The sequence below is a fragment of the Rhamphochromis sp. 'chilingali' genome, assembly GCF_963969265.1.
Source record: "Rhamphochromis sp. 'chilingali' genome assembly, chromosome: 17".
Taxonomy (NCBI): domain Eukaryota; kingdom Metazoa; phylum Chordata; class Actinopteri; order Cichliformes; family Cichlidae; genus Rhamphochromis; species Rhamphochromis sp. 'chilingali'.
Window position 1 is genome coordinate 31,176,459 of NC_137944.1, and position 26,941 is coordinate 31,203,399.

At 39.0% G+C, this 26,941-nt stretch overlaps 1 protein-coding gene across 1 annotated transcript; it reads left to right on the top strand.

Annotated features, from left to right (window-relative positions):
- The first annotated feature begins 698 nt into the window (after nucleotides 1-698).
- On the top strand, nucleotides 699-26,941 carry LOC308384970 (class I histocompatibility antigen, F10 alpha chain-like). Its single transcript, XM_080863670.1, has 10 exons — nucleotides 699-947; nucleotides 2,811-3,065; nucleotides 22,991-23,269; nucleotides 23,634-23,936; nucleotides 24,415-24,555; nucleotides 24,834-24,851; nucleotides 25,057-25,101; nucleotides 25,821-25,868; nucleotides 26,403-26,437; nucleotides 26,606-26,941. Exons 1-9 carry the CDS (start codon nucleotides 881-883, stop codon nucleotides 26,405-26,407), a joined length of 1,161 nt encoding a protein of 386 aa, XP_080719796.1. The 5' UTR covers nucleotides 699-880; the 3' UTR covers nucleotides 26,408-26,437; nucleotides 26,606-26,941.

Here is a 26,941-nt window from a genome sequence, read left to right on the forward strand (position 1 = left end):
ACAGCTTCTTTCATTTGGACTGTGCTGTGAGTTTAATTGCCATCTGTCTCTGTTTGTTTTTTGAAATCCAGACTTGACTCTTAACATCCCCTAACGTCAGCTAGGAACGCACACCTGGACCAACCCAAATCATGAAATGAGGAGGGGGGAGGGGGGCTCACTGAAATTAATATTTGTTGCCCAAAACAAAACTAATGTCAGGAAACAAACACGTTTATAAGTAACTTGTGAAGTAAACATTATTTAATGGTGATATGTTAAAAAAAAAAAATTGTTAAAAAAAGAAGACAAGCTGACTGTTATACTGTTTTATCCACTGGAGGGAGCCCCACACCACAACTCGGTGAAATCATATTTGATATGTACTCTTCATCAGTCATTCTTTACCTTTAAAGACACCGTAACCTCACAGACTCCAGGGGCAGTATGTACCAAATAGCTAAACAGTGAACCCAGATTTATAATAACAACAACAACAACAACAATAATAATAATAATAATAATAATAATAATAATAATAATAATAATAATAATAATAGATTATACAATGTCTACCCAGCATAACACAAACTACGCCTGTCATAACATCAAAAATAATAATGACCAGATGAAACTAACTTTAACCCTTCTCTTTATCATTCATGGTTCATATGAAGATATTTTACTTTCACTTTCGTTGATAACCCTAAAGGGTGCGTTTACCCCAGATTTAAGTGACGTTTACTGTCAGAGTAAATTCTTATTGGCTCAGATGGAGCCCAGTGGTGACGTACCTCCTGGTTCTCGTCGTTTTCTCCTATTTTAGCTTTGATACTTAAGCTGGAAGCGCAGAGCCGCCTTTTCTAGACAAGCGAACACACAAAGTCTGTTAAAGGTTTGGATGTTTATGGTCACAATGAAGGCTTTCATCTTCTTTCTTCTCCTGGGAATGCAGGGAGCAGCGGCAGGTCAGTTTGATTTGAATGTTTTTGTGTTTTTTATATGTCAGATTTATGTAATTTGAAATACATATGGACAGATTGTTTGTTCCCCAGAGACTTCATGTACGCTAAACATTTAGTTTTTATAGATCCTTGTAGATAATTTCAATGTTAAGAAACAATCGATCATTTTATACATTTAATTAAATCGTCTGTTTCTCTGTTCCATCCCTAATACTGAACATTAAAGTTTAGATTAAGAATTACGTTTAGCTAATATAAATAAATAAATAAATAAGGCAAATATTAAAACAAGGCGATTTCTGTCCAAACTATTTGATGATTTCCGTCTTCAAATCGTTCATGACGCATTTTTAAAGGTTGTGACTCTGCTGTGTTTCCAAACAGTCCAACAAATAAAAGATGAGTGAGGAGGCTCGTTGATAATCTGGTGACAGTAATCAACACTGTTCTTTAAAAACGGAGAACCATTTTAATTTTCATGAGGAATTAAAACATTTTCACACAACAGTTGATTATTAAAGTGTAGGCTATTTAACACAAAGTATCTGTTAAAATTTAAGAGTTTAATTATTTAATTATTTGTTCAGTATACGCTGTGTATGTAGAGCCACATGTCATTTGATGGAATTCATTAAAAGGTAAAAGACTGCTGCTTTAGACTGTATTCAGTATTATTTCCCAGCGTTATGCATGTGAATACTTTCTGTTTGAAGAACATGCGCACACATGATGTAACGAATTAAGTTCACTGTTTTTCTGATGTTATTGATTCAGTAACAGCTCAGTGATGTGACTTTTGTTGTGATTTGGCGTCATATAAATAAAATTAAATAGAATTCAGATGAACTAAATTGAGTTACAAATTAAGTCTTTATTGCTTTATAATATCGTGGAGTTACCAGCAAGATTTAATGTTGGTTTGACTGCTGAATGATCAATAAGAAGCTGCAGGTGAGAAATCCCTGAAAGGTTTTGCAACACACTCGCGCCTCCACCAGGGGGCGCTAATGAGAAGCGTTTTAAACTACTGTGTGCGTTGGTCAGTAATAAACAAATCCATGTAAATGAAAACTCTCCTGCAAACCTGATTATAGAGTGAAAGATAAAATCAAAAATGCTTAAGATAATATTCCCTCAACAATATTTACTTAACATTCGTTTTTTATTGATAATATTATTGATCAAACATATTGGAAAGTTTCTGTAACAATTTTGAATGTGCATTAATTGACTAAAGTCTGTGAAAATAATATAAACAAAGAAGAAGCATGGGAAACCCATTACAGAAATTATGAAAAAAAAAGTCTGGACAGTCACATCAAAACAATGAAATCAAATCATATAATTTATAATATAAAAAACGGAAACAAAAAAGAAAACAACTCACTTTAGAAGTCCTGCTGCTTGATTCAGAAAAAGGAAAGAAGAAACTTTACGGTTCATACAGCGGCTAACAAAAGCAAAACAGATTAAAAATAATGTGTACTTTCTTTAACACTGAAAATAAAAAAATATAGTTAAATTAAAGTTATAAAGAGTTCAAACCATTAATCATGAAAACTGAATTAAACTAAACTGAAGGATAAAAACACCAGTTTTAAAACTTTAAAGCTTTCTGTGTAAATCAGGTTCAAACTAGAATCTGTTGCAAAACACAAAATTACAGTTTTGAAGAAAAGAGGATCAGAAAAATGACAAACACTGAATATCTGTTTATAAATCTATTTTGTGTTTATTGAAGGGACAGCAGGATTATTACAGGATGTCTTTAATGTGCTGTAGTTTTTCTTGTTGTGTTATTTTAGAAATAATGTGATTTATAAGTCTGTGTTCCTGAGATCTCACAACATTAACTGTTTCTTACAGTGACCCACTCGCTGAAGTATTTCTACACTGCGTCCTCTCAAGTCCCAAACTTCCCAGAGTTTGTGATTGTTGGACTGGTTGATGATGTTCAGATGTATTACTGTGAGAACGGGAAACCAGTGCCCAAACAGGACTGGCTTGCCAAAAACACAGATCAGCAGTACTGGGAGAGAGAGACTGGAAACTGTGTGGGTTCCCAGCAGGTGTACAAAGCCAACATTGAGATTGTAAAGCAGCGCTTGAACCAAACTGGAGGTTTGTTTATGTTTCATTTTTACTGATATTTGCTGTTAATGTTTTCAGTGTGTTTTGTTTACAGTAGTAAACAGGTTTGCACACATTAAATGTTTCATTCAGATTACAGATTAAAATTATTAACATAATAATTCATAATGAATGTAGAACTACAGTCTGTGAAGCTTTAATTTAATTCAAACAGCCTTAATAATCTTGTTTGTATGAACTGATATAAACTGTCAGTTAACTGATTAGTTGATCAAAATATTAAAATAATAACGTAAAAATTAATTATATTTGAAGTTTTCTGTTTATATTTAGGATTTTTGTCTCTGAAACTTTGACGGTTGTTTTTGCTACAATCTCTCAATGAACTGATTAATCAGAAAATAATCTCCTGCAGGATCTAAATAATCAGAGATTTATTTGTTTTACAATTATTGTGAACTAATATTTGACTTTTAATAAAAACAATCCTGGACTGAAACTCTCCTTCAGTGGAAGCTTCTAGAAAGATCTGAGGACAGTCTGGTGTGTAGTTTCTCACAGTTAGACGATTCTGTTAGAACGATAGGAGGCTGCAGAGTTTCAGAGGATGGAAACTTAAACCCAGGATCAGGATCTGAGTCTGCTGCTCAGGATCCATCTTAGTGTGTTTGTCTGTTCCTGTAGCTCACAGGAAGTTGCTCATCTCAGTTCAGACGTCCCTCACAAATAATCACGTTGTAATAAATTATAAAAAAGGAAATATGTCAGACACATAATTTATCATCCAGAGTAGATGGTAAATGTGCTGCAACGTCACAGTTTTTACATTTGCCTCAGATAATATTTTCAGATTCCATTAAACACATACTGATGTTATATTTAATATAAAAATGGAAAAAAGTGAAAGTAGAGACGGCTCAGTGAACATACCCTCTTTATGAATCATCTTAATGGACATTTATGTGAGAGTAACACTTTAATGTGCTGAAGATCACTGTCACGTATATTTAAGTTATTTATGAGGAAATTCACTGTTTTCTGAGATGATTTTGTAAACCAGCAAACATCCTCATTAATAACTAAATATATTTTACTAAATGCATCAAATATTGTGAAATTAAGCAGACATTCAGGGGGCCTAATAGCACAAGAGTTTAGTGAGAATTAAACCAAAAATAAGAAACACAAACTAACAGACAGACGATACAAGCTGAGATCTGACATGAAAATCAGATTTTTTTTTTTTTTATTTCACACTGATTTTTGTCTAATTTTTAAATGACATTAACTTTGACTTTCAGTTTATGTTGAATATTTTTGGTCCCAGATTTATTAAATTTTTTACTAATAGACAACAGCCTGAAAATATAATGGGGAAATTAAAGCATTAAAATGTCTTAAATTTCCCATAAAGTGGCTGAAGGTTGATTATTTAAGGCGGCGTTTTTAAATCAGGTCGCTGTAAAACTCAGCGAAAACCCCGACAGAAAACGTCCTTACGAGCGGCGAATAAAAACCACTGATTTTTTTTTTCAGTCATTGAACTCCACTTGAGGCTGCGCAACGTTTATGAATGACAGAAAAAACTCGTTCTTGGCCGTTCACTGAGCTCTGTGACAGCTGAGAGTGTTTTCAGGGCCTCCCGGTGGTTTAAACTCCAATCAAAGAAGGAGAGGAGACTGAATTTCACTTTGAGCATTGTGATCACATAAGTTTGTCTATTTTATCTATTGACACCAGCACCACTGACTAACAATGGGCTGTGAGGCCGTTCCCCAACTCTCCGAATGGTACTCATGTCATTGGTCAATCATCATGACAGATTTATGATCATGAAACTGATCACAGCCCATTGTTACTCAGTCATTATGCAAATGTACTGTTTATAAGACTGAAGAAACCTGCAGTCAGCTGAGACTGAAGAAGTCACAGAAGACACTCCCACTGAAAACACTATGTCCAGATTAGAGCTGGGCGATATATCGAGTTTTTAAAAAAATATCGATATATTTTTATACGAGATATAAGATGTGACAATATCCTTTATATCGATATAGTCTATGTTACGTTATAATTATACTTGCGGAGCCGCAGGTTTGCCTCTCTTTCGTCCACTTTCGTCTTTACGCAACGTTACTCGGCCTCGCCTCTCCTTCACTGAACACAACTCCCCCTCCTCCCCCATCGCTTCACCTGCAGGAAGCGACAAGATGGACACGGCAAATCTCCGTTAACGAGTTACTGCGCATCGCCCCGTGCGTGGGGCTGGACGGCGTCAACGTGTTAGCTAGCTAACCACGCTAACGAGCTAACCACGCTAACGCCATGCAGCCCAGAGGTGCTGCACGGACTAAAATCCTTTCATTTTCTCAAAAGTTGACAGCGCGCCTTATGTATGAATTCTGGTTGTGCTTGATGGCCGCGAACCGATTTTATGTGGAACACGGCGCTCAGCAATCTGTCAAAAAATGTTTTAGTACGACTTTGGTAAGCTACGGAGCTGCACCGCTTGATGGATTGTCGGAGCATTACGGCTGAGCCTCGCGGAGTGATACGTACTGTGCTTCAGCGTAATATTACCCTACTGTGTATAAGGACCATAAATGGCACCTGTTAAGAGACGTGGTTGCGAAGCGGATTTCAAACTCCAGGTTGTCAGTCACGCAGTACAAGTTGGGAACAGAGCAGCTGTGAAATCTGTCCTTGTTATAGTGCTCGTCTTTTAGTTTACATTTTGACTGCACATTTGTGAGCTTTTTGTTATGCACAAAAACAACATTGTTTTCTTTTATTTATGGAGCATTATTATTTAATAAATGCTCATAATTTATTTTTGAGTAAATTTTATGTACATCTGCTCTATGTTAATAAAAGTGCCTGTGTGACATCTGGGACACAGCTTTGACTAAGAACTCTCTTTTTGTTCTTACTTTATGGCTTTAAAAAAATATATATCGAGATATATATCTTATATCGCCATCCAGCTAAAAAATATCGAGATATGAATTTTGGGTCATATCGCCCAGCCCTAGTCCAGATGAACAGAATCAACTTTTCACAGGTCCCCACTTGTTTCAGAAAGAAAATTCTGTCTTTTGTTTGATGTATTAGGTTGAAAAATCATCAGAAATGCATACTGGGATTTGTATTCAAGTAAAGATTGTGCCAAAGAAAGATAAAAGAAAGTGAACTTAAGGCAGTCACTTTGGATCAAAGTGAATCTGAGATGATTTGGTGTCTGCACTTCTTCTTTGATTGGAGTTTGAATTAAGTAAAGGATAAACCACCGGGGGGCCCTGCAAACACTCTCAGCTCTCACAGAGCGCTGAGAACAGCGAGCTCAGGCCAAGAACGCTTTTTTCCGCTGCTCGTAAACGTTGCACAACCGAGTGACCTACAAAGCGGCCATCAGTGACCGAAGAAAGCCATCTTTTTTTTCCTTTTTTGTAAACATCTCATAAAGAGGTGTTTAAAAAAACATCACTGTTATAAAAAAAACCTCTGACGGGCTTTTCACAGACTTTTACAGCATCCTGATCTAATAAACTGATTTTTACACAATTTCTTAACCAGACTGGCTGGAAAAGCGGTGAAATTTGGCCTAGATGTAACTCTCCATGTTCATGTGGAAAAAATAGCTGATGATGCTCTGTGGCGTTTAAGCTCTCTCACATAGGACGCGGCACGCGCAGCGAGAGCGAAACCCATTCATGTCTTTTATTTGTGCCGAACAATAACGGTTTCCCGCTTACTGTTATTATAACACGAGCAGAACCACAGCGGCTCGAGGGCCACGAGGACGGAGCGCCGCCGGGAGTCGAGTCTGTGGAGCTTCCTGTTAAAGAGGAGAGAGCGTGAATGTGAACAAACATGGCGTCAAAGGCTCCACTTACACTCTTAGTGTATTTCTAGAAACTTCCAACAGGAAGTGATCGCAGACATGTGCGACAGGGATAGAGAGACGGGGGGACATAAGAGGGGGCGGAGCCTGACACCTGTCTGTGTGGCTCACTTGAGCAGAGCGAGCACAGACGCGCTCGTCATCAGCTGTGACGTAACCCGAGTCTAAACTCTCGTCACCAACGAGCCGAAGACGACGTCAGTGAAACAAAGTCTGCTTCCTGACTCTGAATATATTCCTGGCTGTGACCTCACGTCTTATCAGCCAATCAGCAGCAGGCGCGGTTTGAACGGTCATCAGTGGAGCAGCAGCCGTGGACGTGGAGCTCAGCTTAAAATCAGCGGCTCGTCTTAAACCGTGCGGTTTGATTCACGTTTCAAACGTCGCTCTGTCCGCTTTCAGACGCCGACGTTAAGCTGTCGTCAGCTGACGTCGGAGCGCCCGCTGCCGATTGGTCGCTCCTCCGACACGCCCCTCTCACAGCGAAGCAGCTGATAACAGGCGGTCACACAGGACGACCCCGAGCAGCTGATCCACAGCAGCTTCTTGTTTTTAGTGCAAAACAAAATTATTTTTGAAAATGAATAAACACAAAACAGGGAAACAAACATGTTTGATGTCAGTTATTAAACGTCTAAAAACATTTATTTAAATGAAGAAACGCCGAGAAAGAAACAATCAAACAGATTCTGTTGAATCTGTTTATCTGTCACAAACAGCAGAGTTTGAACAGCTTCAGGATCCTTCGAGTCTTTAACTGATCGAACGTTCGGCCTGAACTCACAGCAAACACAAGAAAGGAGGGACGTCTCCCAGTATCCTCGCTGTGATCCCAGTGTACTCGCTGTGATCCCAGTGTACTCGCTGTGATGGACGTGAAACTTTGCCCATAAAACAACGAGGTCCATTATATCTCTGCTGGTGCTGTTAGTTTGTTCGCGCTCAGTTTTCAGAGCAAATAAAACATCTTTCCAAAATAAATCAAAACCTTTAGAAGATTTTCTGCAACAGAAGCTTCACAGATTCGACCAAAAGTTCTGAACAAAAGTGCAAAAAGCAAAACGTGCGACAGCTTCTGGGCGACTCTTCCAGAAACTCCAGCTCACATCAGCGTCTGCTTTCAGTCCAGCTTCGAGCTCGTTTTCACATCAAGTCTATGAACGAGTTTAAAGAAACTTCTTGAACTTTGTTGGTAATCAGATGCTTATCAGGTCGCTGCAGGTTTCATCCACCAAACGGCTCCAAACACAAACTGCATCTGGTGACGTGCTCGTGTTTCTCTGGAATAAAGATCCAATAGATTTGTTTTTATTTTTAGAGCCACCAGAAAAACCTGTTTTCCCAGTGGGAGTGTGTCACAGAGAGAACAGGACAGATGTTGAGTCTGAACTGTTGCTGATATTTAAATACGCTGTGACATCATCTCCTGGAGCCGCAGATGATGTTTAACTGGAGTTCTTCACAGAGAGCAGCTCAGCGTCTGTGTGGAACAGCTGATTTACCAACATCATCATATTATCAAACCAATATCCAGAAAAACAGATTTCCTCTTGGACAAACATCCTTGTTGTTCCACATAAAATAAGTGTGAGGCTCAAACTGTGTTTGTAGACGAGAGTCTGTGACGAGGAAGCCCGGCGATGAGAGGCCGACGTGTTCGCGGGGATTTTATCCACAAAGTTACACACGAGGAAAACTCGGTGCTGCGACTCGGAGAGGAAACGAACAGGTGTAGCGCTCAGGATGGAGGCGGGGCTTCTGATCAGCTGTTTGAGCCAGTTTATCTTAAATGTGCCGTTTAAAGTGTGGAAATCTGAAACATTCAGCCCACCGTTTACATCGAGTTCATACGAGCTGTTTTTCTAATGTGACGTCTCCTGTTCGTCCACATGAAGCTGAAGAGCAGCCTGTCAGCGTCTTTGATGGTTTATTATGGAGGCGTCGAGCCAGCGCTGCCTCAGGGACACCAGAGATTCCTGCTTTAGTCAAAACTCTTCCTCTCAGTGAGAGAGCTGAATTTGTTTTTAACTCTTTTTGTAGGAGGGATCAGACTTAGATTCATTCTTTTCATCCTCAGTGATTCACATCCTTAAATATGGAAGCTGTTGTTTCATGGAGATATTACAAAGGTCAGATTTGGAGCGTCTGTGATGAGTTCACGTTTATTAATATTCAGGTCAAATCTGGAAGCTTTGGAGAAACTGTTCACTGCAGCAGCTCAGACTTGACCTTCATTTGTCTAAATCAGAGCGGTGTCGTCAGCTGTGCTGCGATTAACTCTCTGCCAGTGACGGAGATCCTTTTACATCACCTGATTTTACTCGTCTGATAAAACACTAACAGGAAGAGGTGCAGAGAGGCGGAGCCGCCTCGTCTTCTTCCTCCATGCAGGTTAAATCTGTGGATGTAGCAGCCATCAGTTTATTACAGCTGTTACTGTTTGTGTAGAGTTTTGACTGATGTAGAGAAATAATTACTGAAACTAAATTAGTTTAAAGATTGAAAGATGAAACGATGCTCCGTGTATCAAAGGCTTTGAGTCCAGCATAACTGAGTCCAGCATCATCGTTGTTCTGCAGCTACGATAAGAGCAGAAACAAACTGGACGCTAACAGTCGATCAGTAAATGATCTTTGTCAGGTTGAGTCGGTGTAGTTCACCTCTGAGTCGTGGTGGTGCAGCTGCTCGTTTTCTAACCTTCAGACTTCAGAAAGAAAAGGAGACGACAGGTTAGAGACGACTTTGTGACGTTCAGATGTCAGACCGTCAGCACCTGCTGGATCCACAGCAGCTTCCTGACAGCAGCTCGACTCGCTCGCCGTCTCCCTGCAGCGTCCGCGCGTCAGGTGGTGTCGCTCGCCCTCTCCTCACCTGCTCGCTCCACCTGTTGATCCTCTCAGCTGTTTCCTGTGGTCACTCTCTCTCTCCTCCTCACTGGCTCCAAAGCGTGAGCTGTAAGGTGTGTGGGCGGGGCATCAAAACAGCTGTCGGCTTCATCTTCCGCCATTTTATAGTTTTTGATGAGCTCGCCTCTTCCGCCATTTTATAGTTTTTGATGAGCTCACCTCTTCCGCCATTTTATAATTTTTGATGAGCTCACCTCTTCCGCCATTTTATAGTTTTTGATGAGCTCACCTCTTCCGCCATTTTATAGTTTCTGACGAGCTCACCTTTTCCGCCATTTTATAGTTTCTGATGAGCTCACCTCTTCCGCCATTTTATAGTTTCTGACGAGCTCACCTTTTCCGCCATTTTATAGTTTCTGATGAGCTCATCTCTTCCGCCATTTTATAGTTTCTGACGAGCTCACCTTTTCCGCCATTTTATAGTTTTTGATGAGCTCACCTCTTCCGCCATTTTATAGTTTTTGATGAGCTCACCTCTTCCGCCATTTTATAGTTTTTGATGAGCTCACCTCTTCCGCCATTTTATAGTTTCTGACGAGCTCACCTTTTCCGCCATTTTATAGTTTCTGACGAGCTCATCTCTTCCGCCATTTTATAGTTTTTGATGAGCTCACCTCTTCCGCCATTTTGTAGTTTCTGATGAGCTCATCTCTTCCGCCATTTTATAGTTTTTGATGAGCTCATCTCTTCCGCCATTTTATAGTTTTTGATGAGCTCATCTCTTCCGCCATTTTATAGTTTCTGACGAGCTCACCTTTTCCGCCATTTTATAGTTTCTGATGAGCTCACCTCTTCCGCCATTTTATAGTTTCTGACGAGCTCACCTTTTCCGCCATTTTATAGTTTCTGATGAGCTCACCTCTTCCGCCATTTTATAGTTTCTGATGAGCTCACCTTTTCCGCCATTTTATAGTTTCTGATGTGCTCACCTCTTCCGCCATTTTATAGTTTTTGATGAGCTCATCTCTTCCGCCATTTTATAGTTTTTGATGAGTTCACCTCTTCCACCATTTTATAGTTTCTGATGAGCTCACCTCTCCTGGGAGCGCTGCCCAACCAGCCGACCTGGTGACGTAATGAGTGATGTCACGACCACATGACAGCGAGCTGGAAAATGACTATAAACAAGAATCACTTTGAATCCAACGTTTCTCCCAGAATAAATCACAACGCTCTTAATTTTGTGTCAAAGCTGTAAAATGTGCTGTTTCACGTCCTCTTTAACTCGACATGTTTCCTCACTTTAACCCAAAAAACTCACAGCGACTAAATCCTCAAGTAAAAAAACTTTAATCAACTTTCCCTCGTACAAAATAAATGAGACGAACTGAATTAAAAAATACTGACGCTCATCTCCAAAATCATCCACAGTACAGACATAATTACATGACCACAGCCCCGTGGTATCGTCTAGGCCAACATTCGCCACTTTTCCAATTCGTCTGGTTAAGAAATGATGTAAAAATCGCCATTTAATAAATCAGGACGCAGTAAAGGTTGGAGAAAACCCCGCCAGGACACCGTATTTAGCGCCAGCGGGTGGTGTTTGAAAGCCTTCATGTGAGCAGCGAAAAAACAACATTTTTGGCGGGGTCTTTGAACGCTGCATTAGACATCACGGGTGTGCGCAACATTTAAGAGCTGCGGAAAAAACAGCGCTCTTGCTCGGTCACTGAGCTGCTTTACCCGGCGCTCAGTGACAGCTGTGAGGCGTTTTCTTAAACTATGCGGGGCCTCCTCATGTTTCTCATCCACTGTAGTTAAACTCCAATCAAAGAAGAAGGAGCGCAGACACCAACTCATCCCTCAGTCCGGTAAAGTGATCGCTTAAGTTTGCCTATTTGATCACCAGCAGCACTGACTAACAATGGGCTGTGAGGCCGTTCCTCAACTCTCTGTACGTGTTACTCAGGGCCACTGATCAATGATCGTGACAGTTTGCGTGTTTATAATCAGACACTGACCTCGCGGCCCGTTGTTAGTCGGCGGTGTTAGCATCAGGCATTATGCAGATGTCCTGTTTCAATGTTGGGGAAACCTGCAGTCAGCTGAGGCTGAAGAAGTCATTCAGATGAGCGGTGAAACGTTTCTCCCGCTGAAAACACGACGTCCAGATGAACAGCATCAACTTTTTGGACTGTTTGTTTCACAAAGACCGTTCTGCTTTTGTTCGGGTCTGAAACGCTGTTTTCCTCCACGCTGAAATGTTGCGCTTCCACATGACTTACAAAGGGGCGTTCAATGACCGAAAAAATCCGTCGTTTTTTTTCACCGCTCATAAGGAGGAGTCCTGGTGTGGTTTTCGTTGATTTTTAGGGCGTCCTGATTTATTAAACAGCGATTTTTACATCATTTCTTTACCAGAGGGGTTGGAAAAGTGGCAGTTTTTAGCCTGTGTGGCTCGTAACTCTACATGTTGACATAAAGAAAATATCTGATGATGCACTGAGGCGTTTCTCGTGGCTTTGAGAGCAGCGACGTTATAAAAAAAGGCCTCATATCATCCTCATCTGTAGACTGTCTGCTCTCACCACAGCATCAGCGGCACTCACAGATCTCTGTGCTGCACATCCAATAATATCATCAGTGTGAATGTTTCGATGTTTTTAGAGGAAAAACTTGATCTGGTCACAACGCTAAAAAACACCAAAGTGGCCCAGAGTCAAAATCATGGCGCAAATGATTGTTTCAGTCTAAACCCGGATTTCAGCAAATTAAATACATTTTATAAATATCTAATGACTCATAACAATAAAACAGTCATGGCAAGAAGCACAAAGACCAACAGTAGGAAACACAAACCAACAGACAATCTGACAGGAAAATCACATTTCTCTTCATTTCACTCATTTTCTCTCATTTTGAAATGAACGTAAATCTCAGTTTCAATATATGTTGAATGTTTTTTAGTCCCACATTTGATTAAGTTTTTATTAACAGACACATTCACTTTAACAGTTCCTGCAGGCTGAAATTATCATCAATGAAATGAAGGTCTTAAAATGCTTAATTTTCCCATAAACTGGCTGAAAGTATTCAGATTATTTAGGTGGCATTTTTAAGACTAGTATAAAAAATAACCCTTAACATAAATTTTTAAATCACTCTCATAAAATTGTTAGTTTCTTGTCTCTTTATGATCACCCTCATCCAGCTGTTAGCTGTGATGCTGGGAGCTCTTTATAAACGAGGACTGAGAGGAGCAGAGAGAGTTTGAGTCAGACCAACGAGCTGAGCACCGATGCTTCCCCCCCCTTAGTTTGATTCTTCCTCCTGGACGTACAGATCGTCCCACCCAGCCTGTTAGCAAAGAAACAGCTGGATGCTGTAATTAGATGACTGAGCTTTGCAATCAGCTGCAGAACAGATGTGCACGAGCTGCGATCGGCACTATTTTACACAACATTATGGTCAAATTTAAGCCCCGGTTATCTCTGAGTGAAATCTTTCTTTTCCCCAAGCACGCCCACCCAGTTTACCAGGTAACAGGTCACTACACGCATGTCACGCCACGACGAATATTCAGGTAAAAAATAAAGTGAGACAGTAGATGTTTAAGGCCAGCATTTGAGTGTCACACTACATGCAAGCAAAAAAATAAAAAAATAAACAATGTAAATATAAAGAACAGATCAAAATGGTTTCTTCAGTTTTGTTTTGTCTGACCAACAGTCCAAAATCCAAAAATATTTACTGTTATGTGTATCCAGAAGAAAAAATCCACCAGATCCATTCTTTAGACATTACTGCACTGTTCAGTAGTTTTATACCTACTGCTAGTTTGGTGTGTTTTAAAATTTGATTAGCAAACATAATTTTAAGATAATTGTGTGGGCGGGCTGTGTGCAGGCAAGATTGTCAGGGCTCTCTGTGCGGGCAGGCGGAGATGAGGATCCAAATGCAGGACTCTGAGTCAAAACATGAACTGAACAATGGATACTGAGAACACAAACACTCAGGCACAATTTGAGGATACAATGCAAAACTGACACAAAGAAACACGGGGCTTAAATACACTGAGGAAGTCATCTATGAATGGGAAACAGGAGGGAAACACAGCTGAGAGAGATTAAGACTAACGAGACAGGGGGACCAAAGCTACAAACACTGACATAAGACACAACCCTTCAAAATAAAACAGGAAACAATTCACAAAGATGCAGACTTGAGACAGAACTAAACCTACTCTAAATATGAGGGCACATGACACAAAACCTAAGAACAAACCCTTAAACCAGAATAAACTGGAACATAGAATTATACTAATAAACAACAAAGCATAACAAAAGCATCAAAATACAAACCATAATACAAAGGAATATAAGAAACTGAAAATGCTGGGTCAAAATGATAACAATGATAATGATAAATGTTGACCCAAAGTTCAGACTCTCAGAGACGAAAAGTAGACTGGAAGCAGCTTTATTGCTAAATACCACTGAAAACTGAAAATACCATAAACTAAACAGGCAGGGTGGCAGACAAAACACACAGCACGGAATTAGGGTGTGAACCCAAAAACAAGCAGGGAAAGACTGAGAACTAAAATGAACAGGACGGAAAACAAGGATATAGGGAACAGGTGAAAACACAGCTCAAACTAATCGGGCAAAACAAGATGAGGCAAAAGTAAAACTAGACACACTGCAGACAGGACAGGGCTATTAAAATAAAACGTGAAGCATAACACACATCAGGGTGCAGACTGGACACTGAGACGTGGAACACAGGGAAGGACACAGAAACAGAACAGGAAACCAGAGACTCAAAATACAACCATCCTAAGAAAACAAAAGTCAAAACACTGAGTCATCGACCCAGAACCGTGACAATAATTTGGTTTTAATTATTTAGTTTTTAGAAAGCTCATCAAAAGCCCTGAATTTGTTTGGTATAGTAAATGTACTGGTCATAGTTTGTTCATCCTTCACAAAACCAGTCAACACTAAAAAGAAACCATGCTTTTAGGAGGCCAAGGGACATTTTATTCCCTTTTTTAATATTTACACATCTCAAATAACTAATTACTCAGTGAGTGTTTGTTACATAATCAGTAATGACCCTCAAATGCAGGACTCAGAGACTGAATACAACTCAAAAACCTCAGCTTTATTGCTGGTAGAAAACAAAACATGAACTGAACAATGGATACTGAGAACACAAACACTCAGGCACAATCTGAGGATACAATGCAAAACTGACACAAAGAAACACGGGGCTTAAATACACGGAGGAAGTCATCTATGAATGGGAAACAGGAGGGAAACACAGCTGAGAGAGATTTAATATTTACACATCTCAAATAACTAATTACTCAGTGAGTGTTTGTTACATAATCAGTAATGACATGAATCAGTAGCTTCAGCTTTAAATAGTTATATAACTTCACATTAGATTAATGTCACTGGACTACAGTGTGTTTATGCCATAATAAACACACAGAAGCCTTGTCTTGAAACAATAAGTCAATATTACAAAGAATAAATATATAAATTATAATATGTTTAAGCTCTATATAAATCCTATAGACCTACAGATTAGATGAAGACTCAGAGCATCTGTATTGGTCCCGCTGGTCTCTGGTTTATTGTGACAAGTTCTAACTCATTGCTGAACAGGACTCCTAGCTGAGCAGCTGCACATTAATCCTAGAGTTGAAGCTTCTAGAAAACCCCGGGACAGTCTGGTGTGTAGTTTTTCACAGCAAGTATTTTTTCATGACTGATAATGGCTACAGAGTTTCAGAGGAAGGAAAATTAAATGCAGGATCTGTGTCTGCTGCTCAGGACTCCATCTTAGTGTGTTTGTCTGTTCCTGGAACTAACAGGAAGTTGTTTTGCCTACAGTAGAGTGCTCTGTTAAATGGTAAATGGTCAGGGCTTACAGTGGAGAAAAAAATGCTCAGCTGATCAAGGCTTGAAATGTTGGGGATTGAATAACTAGTGAACAGCCCACTCAACCACTTAAGCTAAGCTTTTTCTGGGCTATAATTAGCATTTTTCTGTTTATATGACACTGTTGGATCCTTACTATTGTTCACTGCAGTTTGTCTCTGCTTTCTCTTAGGTGTTCACATTGTCCAGTGGATGTACGGCTGTGAGTGGGATGACGAGACTAATGTTGTTAATAGTGGATTTCATCAGCATGGTTATGATGGAGAAGACTTTATATCGTTTGATCTAAAGACTCTGACGTGGATCGCTCCAAAACAACAGGGTGTCATCACTAAACACAAGTGGGACAAAAACACAGTTTTGAATGACTACTGGAACAATTATCACAACCAGCTTTGTCCTGAGTGGCTAAAGAAGTATGTGAGCTATGGAAGAAGCTCTCTACAGAGAACAGGTAACCACTTAAACTTTTATGCTAAATGCATGAATGCAACAATTTTAATAATTTTTTATTAGTTCCTTACTGTAGTTAACATTAGTAATTATCAATGATACACCCATTTCCCCATGGAGAGATGCTTCTCTTCTCCCCCCCCCCCCAAAAAAAAAAACAACAACAACAACAAAACAACCTAGGCACAGTAAATAATAATAAATTACACATTTTCCCTCTTTCCAGTTCTTCCATCAGTGTCTCTCCTCCAGAAGACTCCCTCTTCTCCGGTCAGCTGCCATGCTACAGGTTTCCATCCTAACAGAGCTGAATTGGTTTGGAGGAAAGATGGAGTGGAGCTTCATGAGGGTGTGGAGAAAGGAGAGATCCTCACCAACAATGATGGGACCTTCCAGATGAGTGTTGATCTGGATTTTTCATCAGTCACATCTGAAGACTGGAAGAGGTACGACTGTGTGTTTCAGCTCTCAGGTCTGAATGAGGACATCGTCACAAAACTGGACAAAAATGCAATCAAAACCAACTGGGGGAAACCTAGCATCAGAAGTGATGGAGGTAAGAAACAGTTAATTCTATTATCTTTCTTGTGTTTTATTTTAATTTTCAACCCATCCTATCCCAAAGTTTTGTTTGAAAGTTTTACTTAAACTAAACTTTATTTTATACTTGATTAATACTCAATCTTGGTCTGGCCTGTGTTTCTATTCAGCAAGCTATAAGAGAAAAACAGTACATATACACATTTTTCTTTCCATGACATTTTTTCTTTGGTTTTGAAGAATTTCAATTGATCATTTAGTCGTGTTGGTTTCTTTGTGCTTGTTGTTGTAGTGACAAATATGGTTTTCTAATTTCTGCTCCTGCGTTTTTTTGTTTTAATATATAAGTTTATTTTATTATTAGTAGTAGTAGTAGTATTTTAAAAGTGTTCTTTAAAGCTCATCCTATCCCAGAGCTGTGTTGGGATGATGTATTTTTTACACATGAACTATATAAATACCTGAACAATTATGTTGGGACTTTGTCCAAAAAGACCCTCTCTTTCATGTAGGGTTGTTGATTAGTTTCATCTGCTTTGGTTGTAATGAATTTAACAAATGGGACACTAATTGCAACAATGAGACAACCCCAGATTTACAGGTGGAGGCCACTGATATTTTTCTCCCCATCTTTTCTGACTGTTTTTCCACTAAGTTTGCATTTGGCTATGATCAGTGTGACTACTGTTAACATGAGGTGATACCTGGACCCTACAGAGGTTGTGCAAGTAGCCCAACTCATCCAGGATGGCACACTAGTACGTGCCATTGCCAAAAGGTTTGCTTTATCTCCCAGCACAGTAACAAGATCATGGAGGAGATTCAAAGAGACAGGCAGTTACTCTAGGAGAGTTGGACAGGGCTATAGATGGTCATTAACCCATGAACAGGACTTTTATCTGCTCCTTTGTACAAGAAGGAACAGGATGATCTCTGCCAGAGTTACAACATGCAGTGTTGTGCAGTGGGTCCTGGGTTCAATGCCTGGCCTCATGTGCAGAGGGTATGCAGGCAGTTCCTGCAAGATGAAGGAATTGATACCACTTATTGGCAACCATACTGTCCTAAATTCATTTGATCACCTTTGGGGCATCGTGCTTCAGTCTATCTTATGCCACCAGGTTGCACCTCATACTGTCCAGGAACTCAGTTAAATGCTCAGGGTGGTGATCATACATGTGCAAGCATCTATAAAGGCAAAATGGGCACACAGGTATCAGACAAAAAAGACTATGTTTTAACACACTAGTGTTTCTGGAAAAATAACTTTAAGCAAATTTCATTGTTCATTTTATTTGCTGATCTTATTTCTCTCATCTTTATTCAAATGCTAAAAGGACTTCAGTTGTTTTAACATAATCTGACCATACAGTGATTCAACAGAATATCCTGTTTTGGTTTCAGGTTCTTCAGATTCAACTGGAACAATTATTGGAGTTGTTGTTGTGATGCTGCTTCTTCTGATAGTTGGTCTTGGAATCTTCTTCTGGAAAAGACGTACTAATGGTCAGGAACAAAAATGTCTTTTACACAATAAAGCTCATTTTATTTTTATATGTAATGTGTGCTTTTGTTTAAGTATTCTTGTAAATCACATTTTACAGATATACCAAAGTTCATAAATGCAAATATTTCATATATTATATGATCATTAATAAGTTTTATGCCACTGGCTGAAGATGACAACATTGTTTGGTAAACAACATAAATAAATAATACTGTCTCTTGTATTTCAGGGTTTAAACGTGCCAACTGTAAGTATTTCACACTTTAAAATGAGTTTTTCTTTGTTTACTTTGTCTCATGAAGTTTTGTCTAATATAATTTTCATTTTCACACTTTTAAGCTTCTGAGACTTCATCTTCATCAGCTGAAGATCCAGACCCTAAGAAAGTGAGTACAGCATCATGCACAGTAAATACAGCATACCCAATAAATGTGAGAAAGTTGTAATTAATTGGATGATTAAGCGTGCATCAAAATCTTCCAAACTCTTCTTTCAGAAAAAAATCATATTCATACATGTAAGTCTCATAATATTTGAGACTGAAGCCTTTTGAAAATTTCAGTATGTGATAAAGCAGTATATATATGCTGACCAGCTGCACTGTAGGAAGCTAAAAGGCTCCGTGTTTTTTATCTGTTGTTTTCTGATTTGACAGGAGAGCAGTGAAAAGCAGAAGATGATGGACAACAATGCTGGAAAATAATAAAAGCTATTAAAATACAAGTAGCTTCTTGTTAGGTATCAAGACAGACATACTCCTGTCTTATTCTACTGAATAATAAACGTGGTTTGTAAAGAGATCCTTTTATGTCAGATAACATCATAAAATAATTAAAATGAAGTAGACTTCAGTTTTACATATAGAATGCTGGTGTATAGGATGTATGGCTCTCTAACCTATATTGCTGCTTGAATCTTTGTGATGGCACATAAATAAGTTTTTGAATTTTATTTCCTGTTCTTCACTTAAAAATTACAAAAGTAACTTGTTATTGTTATTGAAATAATTTTCCATGCTGGTTTTATAAATTATGAGGAATTTTTTCTTTTAACTACTTTTCTTTTGTTATTACAGATTGTGTATGGTGCAGGGATAATGAACATTAATGTATCAAGTGACCTATTTTTATGCAAATTGTAAACTTTAAAGGTTTTCTAAATAAAGTTCTACTGATTAGTTTTTTGAGGTTGTGTGTGTGTGTGTGTGTGTGTGTGTGTGTGTGTGTGTGTGTGTGTGTGTGTGTGTGTGTGTGTGAGTGAGAGAGAGAGAGATTTTAAAAAATTATATCTATAGATAGATATATCTCCAGACACGGGAGATGCCGATCATTCCACTGAAAAAGCATTTTTTTTATTCTTGCAAGAAGGAGCAACACTGTCACGATGAGCTGTGTGGCTGCCAGTGGCTGGACCCAAGAGTGTGCATGACTCCGAGACCGAATAGTTAACTCAAAAGTGGCATCTTTATTTGCTGACATAACAAACTTGGCTACAAAAAACAAAACTTCAACTAGGAAGGTTAACTAAACCGAGAATACTTGGTGACTTGAAATGATCTGACGAACAAGACGAGGGATACATATGGGCAGAAATCTGTGCCATCAGAAACTGAATTTGAATAAGTTCAATTTGAATTTGAATTGCTCAGATTGAATCTGAATTGTAACTTGAATAAATGCTTTTGAAAACTGAATTTGAATTAGTCTAATTTGAAATTGAATTTATGGTTTGAAAATGATCATCACTAAATTGAAATTTAATTTTATATTTTGAAAATGAATTGATTTGCTTTGAAACTGCATTTTATCCTTTAAAAATTCAGCTCTCGAATAATTTCAGTTTCACTTCTCACCATTCAGTTTCAGTTCTACAATTCAATTTCAGTTCCAAAATTCAGTTTTTTGGAACTTACATCCGGTTCCGGTTCAAGCGCAGATTAATAGAACTACGTTTTACTAGCGGACCGAAAGTGCTACTGACGGGAATCTACAGCATCTTGAGCTGAATTAAGACTTCAGAAGCCATTCGTCATGTCGAATGACCAGCGGATAAACTCTCAGGTTGGTAATAAATGTATTACATGTATAAGAACAAGCGTCATGTTAACAAATGATAGCCGTAAGGTAACTTTTATGCTTATTGTAGCTGTTAGCTAAAAACGCTAATTTAGCGTAGTTTGCCCTGGATTCAGATTTGACAACAAATATGTTTCTAGTAGAATTCCAAAGTTGTCATCTTGGACCCTCTCAGAGTACCCCCTCTGTATGCTTGCAGAGACCCCTACAGTAGGGAAACATGCAAAACAGTGTCCAAACCTTTGTGTTTGAGCTTTATTTATGTCTTACACAGCATCACAACTCTTTAGCTAACTTAATAACTTTAGCTAAAGTGAATAGTTAGTCTAATTCATTAGTGCAGCATTACTGGATCACCTCTGTTTGAAGTGATATAATATGATATACAACTATCACTGAAACAGCAAACTTTGTAAATAAGCAAACAACACTTCTCATTCTCTAAACGTTTGGCCACAGCTGTAGATGGATGGGATGGACAGGTTAACAGATGAGGTCAGACTGAAGTCTCCATTTGATGTTTCCAGAAGGTATTGTGATCTCTAGTGAGAGCAGGGAGCAGGTGGAAGGGATGGGGTTATACACTGGTGAGAAGAGAAATGAAAATCAGTAGAAGCAACACAGAGTAAATGTGTGAATGACAGGGAGAACAGTGTTACAGAGAGGATGCAAGAAGCAGAAACAGTGATGATTATTAATTTAAATGCCTGGGTCAACCATCCAAAGTAGCAGGCAGAGCACAACAGAAGTGCAGGGTGTGATCTGTTGCATAAAGACAGAAGCAAGACTGAAAGGGAAGGTTTACAAGAGGGTATTGAGACCTGCTGCGATGCATGGTGTGGAGATGAAGGCACCGAGTTGGAGGTAACAGAGCTGAGGATGATTTTATTGGGAGTGACCAAGTGGCAAGACTGAGATGGTTTGGATGTTGAATGTGGAGCTGAGAAGAGAAAGACCTTGGAGGAAGTTCATGGATGTAGAGAAGGAGGATCTGCTGTGGCGACCCTTAAAGAGAGTGACCGTGGGTGAGTGCTGAGTGTTTGTATATGTGTGCATGAGGGTGGGAATTAGGGCTGCCACAAACGATTATTTTGATAGTCGACTAGTCACCGATTATTTTTGCGATTAGTCGACTAATCAGATCATCATCCATTGGACGTAAAACTACAGCTTATTGCACCAGCAGCATCTGCTCTTATATAACTATCATTAGCTTACAGCTTTAAGTGTTTAAGGTATGTGCTAACTAAAAATAAAGACAAGATGATAGTTTGTTAAATTTTAATGAAGTTTGCAGATTGTTTCGGTGAAGTTTAATAAACTCCTTGCTATCTAAAATATAACAGGGCACCGGAGTAAATTCTCCAGCATCTCACACTTCTGATAATCAGCTGTCTGCTTGACGTTTATTCAGCTGTGTAAAAACTTTAATCTCAGCCAAACCGATTTACTCAGGAACAATTAAAACACTTAAAAGCCAAACAATAAAATTTTTAAGTTATCTAAGTGACTTATATATCATTTTTAACCTGAGTAGCGAAAGATGGCGGTGGGTTTGAAAACGATTTGCCAGGAGTCCGGTGTTCTCACGGGCTCTAGTGAGCCTATAACCCCAGCTAGCTATCGAGCTAGTGGGTAACAGACGTCTCCAAAAACGTCGGAGCGCTTTTGAAAATATGTGGTGTCTTGATAAACTGAGCAGATATTTGAGGTTTCCACAGCTACATTCTCGCCTGAAAATATGTTAAACGTTTATTTTGTGACCCAGAAAGAATAATAAGAGTAACATTAAAACTAACTAGCTGCCGCCATTGTTGGAAACTGAGCGGGGCCGCGCTATGAATTCTGGGACACAGCTTCTTCTTCTTCTTCTTCTTCTTCGGGGTTTAACGGCAGCTGGCATCCTTGTACATGCAGTGCTGCCATCTTCTGTTTCAGTCCGTTATTACACTCTTAAATCCTACTACTTATTCCTGCGTCTTTTGTGATCTTACAAAGCTTCGAACGACGCGTCGACTATTAAAATTAGTCGTCGACGATTTTAATAGTCGACGTAATCGTGACTAGTCGACTAATCGTGGCAGCCCTAGTGGGAATGCATGTTTGTGTCTGTGTGTGCCTGTTTGTCTGTGTCTATATGTCAGGTCGGGTCTTAGACTCCACCTCTCTGGGAACTCCCAGGCCCTCCAAGGCCTATCTCCCCTCACCACACTCCCTGCCGGTGATTGATGCCCTCAGGGGTCGGTGCATTGGTGGTTCTTGGTGTCTGGGGCTGGGCACTCAGGTATGTACCAGCTCGCACCCGGTGGCTACCTGGCGGGGCCTGGCCAAAAAAAAAAAAAAGAAAAAAAGAAAAAGAGAGTGACCGAAAGAGTAAGAAGAAATGAAGAATTGTGAAGTCAAATGACGTTTTTCTCTTTCATTAAAATTTTGAAAACAGTATTTGTACTGAGCTCACATCTTACATAACTTGTCTTTAAGGATATTTATTATTATGTTTATTGTAACCAGTTGTAGCAACTCGCTGCTGAACAGGCTTCTCTGTCCTGAAACCCTCCTTCTGTGGAAGCTGTGTTGAATCAGGTCAGGTGTTTTAGTCTCTGTTGACTTGTGTCTCTGTGTTTATATGTTGGATCTCACTCTGGTTCACTGTCGTCTTCGTCTCTGTTCTTCTTTCAGGTGTTCACATTGTCCAGCGGATGTACGGCTGCGAATGGGACGATGTGACGAATGAGGTGGACGGATATGAGCAGTTTGGTTATGATGGAGAAGACTTCATAATATTCGACCTGCAGACAGAGACGTGGGTCGCTCCAAAACGACAGGCTGTGGTGACCAAACACAAGTGGGACAGTAACAACGCTTTTATAACCAGTGTGAAGAACTATTACACTCAGATTTGTCCTGAGTGGCTGAAGAAGTATCTGAACTATGGGAGGAGCTCTTTAATGAGAACAGGTATCACATGACCAGACTTAGTGTGATAATTTACCTCATTTTTATTAAGTAATACAACTATTTTATGACCAACACAGTTAAGTTCAGTGTATTTTCTCTCTTCCTCTCTGTCTGCTAATCTCGTGTGTTTTTTTTAAACAATAATCGAAATGTAATTTATTCGTTAAATTTCAAAACCATCCCTTCATCCTTTTACAATGTGTTTCCCCCTCCCTTCAAATATTTTTCTTATTTCTTTATTTTTATATTACAGAGTCTTTATTTGACTCTGTAATATCCTTCAGATGGTACTATATGTACATTAATATGTGTTAGCATGCTGTTAATACAGAAACAGTGACCTGTGTGTCGCTTTACTCTCCAGTTCTTCCCTCAGTGTCTCTCCTCCAGAAGTCTTCCTCCTCTGCCATCAGCTGCCACGCTACAGGTTTCTATCCTGACAGAGCCGAGATGATCTGGAGGAAAGATGGAGAGGAGACTCATGAGGGTGTGGAGATAGGAGAGATCCTCACCAACAATGATGGGACCTTCCAGATGAGTGTTAACCTGGATCTGAGATCTGTTCCAGCTGAAGACTGGAGGAGGTACGACTGTGTGTTTCAGTTCTCTGGTATAAATGAAAACGTCACCACCACACTGGATAAAACAGCCATCAGGACAAATGAAGGTAAGAAAATTATCAGAAATGATGAAGAGGTGTTGTTTGTATTGTTTTGTGTTTGAGCTGATGGGTGTCATAAAATATTGACTTTATTTTCAAAATCTAATTTTACTCATTTTATAGCCCACAATGGACCTCCTGTATGAACTCATGATATATAAATAGTCTAAAACAGAAAAAAACCACAAACACAAATAATTTTTATATATAATAAACTAATCAATCATGGTTTGCAGTTGTAACACTGACACTTTAAATGTTTGGATTTAATATAATATTAGTTTAGTATTAGTATAAGTCAAAGAAGTTAAAGACACTAAGGACACAAATTTCAGTTTTGTCTTTCTCTTTATTTTCATTCAACATTTTTTGTTAATCATTGAACAAAAATTTGAGTGTATTTTTTTTGCAAAACGATATTTAAAATAAATAAATCAGTTGTTTACTGTTCTTCTTCTTTGTTTTTTCCTTTGTTTGTTTTTAGCCTCAACAGAAGTGCCCAACATCACGATCGGCCCCAGCTCCAGCCCCACTGCCGTCCCCATCAGCGTACCCATTGTCACTGCTGCTCTTGTTCTTGCTGTTGTTGCACTAATCGGATTCATTATTTACAAAAAGAAAACTGGTGAGTGAACCAAAGTGATGATTTCAGTATTTTTAGTGTTTTTCCAGGTTGCACATTAAAACAAGCTTCAGGTCCTGGTACAGCAATGATGTTTAAAGCCCCAGAGTGATGAGACTGTAACAGTATTATCACAGTGAGAAGGAGCCATTAGTAAATAAAGTAAAAGGTAAAGTAACATAGAGAGCTTTGTAAACCAGTTTGAGTTAGTGGTGTAGGGATCAGTGTTCCTGTATTTACAGCTATGATCACTGACATGTGATTCTTTCTTTTATTTACAGCTAAACCTTCTAAACCTTGTAAGTAAAATTCCCATGTAGACATTTTGAGCTGAAACCTGTTCACATTAAAATCTGTTTCACTGAATGTGAATTAGAGACTAAAATTAAATGCATGGAAACAAGGCAGATGTTGGAAATTAACAACAGCATCACCACAGAGCAGCTCAGCCGGTTGCTGAAGTTTTTATGTTTTGATTTTGTCTGTCTGGTCTGATTTTTGTAGACATGAAGACTTCACCTGAAGATGATCCTGAAAGGAGCCCTTCAGGTGTGTCTGTGCTTGGATTGGAGGATTTTTTTGTATCCTCATAAAAATTGTAATGTAGTGGCTTTATTTTTTACTTTTTCTAAATATGAAAGTAGAAGGTTAGATATTCAAACCATGTGTTCATATAGTCAGTTATAATAGTTTATAGTTACACAGCACTAAACAGAACAAAGCAATTAAAGCAGTACTAAAAACAAGTACCTTGGAAACATAGACGGCCCTGTCTCTGTTCAGTATGTTCAGTAATATTTTACAGTAACAAACTAAATCTGTGAATCACTGCACGTCCTGTTACTTTAATCTGTTTGGCCACAAATGCTCATCCGTCTCTTAGCTTCAACGTTTCCCTGAACTCCTCAGGATCTTCATTTATTCTGCTCTCTGTCATTTTTCACCACCACACATCCTCATTCTTCTTCTTCTTCCTGGATGTTGCCCAATAAACTTTTCTCCATGTTCACTAACTGAGATTTCTGTAGTGCTCACATAAATATGTTTTATAAGCACTGACCTACAAAATGAAACAGTGCTCACATATTTTAAAAAGTTAAATATTCAAGTGACAGAAACGGAACCATAAACACTCTTGCAACTGAGAAAACTTTCTCCTCGTGTCTGCGTTTGTGTTCATGCTGTTTGTATTAAACACTATCATCAACATCAACAGATCATATTATTTTTTTAGTTGAACATAATCATTTTGTATTTTTCCTCCTCAGATTCAAAACCTTCTTCAGACATAACCATCAAAACTGAGCTGATGACAAGTACGTACAGGCTCTCTATGACACACAGTCTTAATCTTTGTGTGGTACTGCACGTTTTTACTGATGGATTTTTATACTTTGATGCATTCTGAATTATTAAAAACATTTCTGAACTGTTCAGCTGGTCTGACTCACCAGCTGTAGATTCCATCACCATCATATCACACGTTTCTTCTCCTACAGTCGATTGTTTTTGGATTTTAAATGCTCTTATCTAAACAAAACAACATCCTCAGAGGGAGCAACATACATGCTGAACATGGCAACCACTCGCAAAGATCTAGATATAACAAACTAGACATTTTTATGCTCTTTCTTATCTGGGTAAGAACCAGTCGCTTCCACTAAAACCTCATATATGATGAATAACGAGGCCATCTAACAGATTTTTACTGAGGAACAAGTAACTAGTTAAACTGTATCACTAGTGACATGATAGACGAGGAAAGTTTGTGTGGAGATGGTCGTGGCCCAGTGTGTGTGACAGCTCTTCTATCATGATGAGCTTTTGACCTGAATGTTTTTTTTCTTTAGAGTAATTCTGACAAAGAGTGAAATCTGGAACAAAGGTAAGTGACGTCTCTGAACACATCACATGTACCACATACAGTCATCTTTGTGTTGCACTGAATGCATTTAAAGAAACCCTGAATTTTTCACACTGACTGCATTTGCTGATGCATGAAGAATTTTTCATTCACTCCTCATTAATGAAAGCTGAATCTTTCTTTGAACAGGAGACACTTTGAACACTTGGACTAACTTCACTTGATGAGGATTCTGCATCACTGAACTCCTGAGAAAACATTTCTACTGTAATGGACATTTTTTATTCCAGCCAGGACACAACTGTCCTGACACAACCGCCCTGGGGCACGGGGTGGCTGTAGCTCAGGAGGTAGAGCAGGTCACCTACTGATCGGAAGGTTGGTGGTTCGATCCCAGGCTCTTCTGGTCTGCATGCCAAGTATCCTTGGGCAAGATACTAACCCCAAGTTGCTCTCTGATGCATCCATCGGAGTGTGAATGTGTGTGACTCTAGTTAGAAAAGCACTAAGTACAGATAAAGTGCT

What these genes read in the sequence shown, in the direction of transcription:
- LOC308384970 (XM_080863670.1), top strand. Translation starts at nt 881, where the DNA reads ATGTTTATGGTCACAATGAAGGCTTTCATCTTCTTTCTTCTCCTGGGA. An exon ending in GCGCTTGAACCAAACTGGAG is followed by an intron (nt 3,066 to 22,990) that starts GTTTGTTTATGT and finishes TTCTTCTTTCAG; the next exon opens with GTGTTCACATTGTCCAGCGG. An exon ending in AGCCATCAGGACAAATGAAG is followed by an intron (nt 23,937 to 24,414) that starts GTAAGAAAATTA and finishes GTTTGTTTTTAG; the next exon opens with CCTCAACAGAAGTGCCCAAC.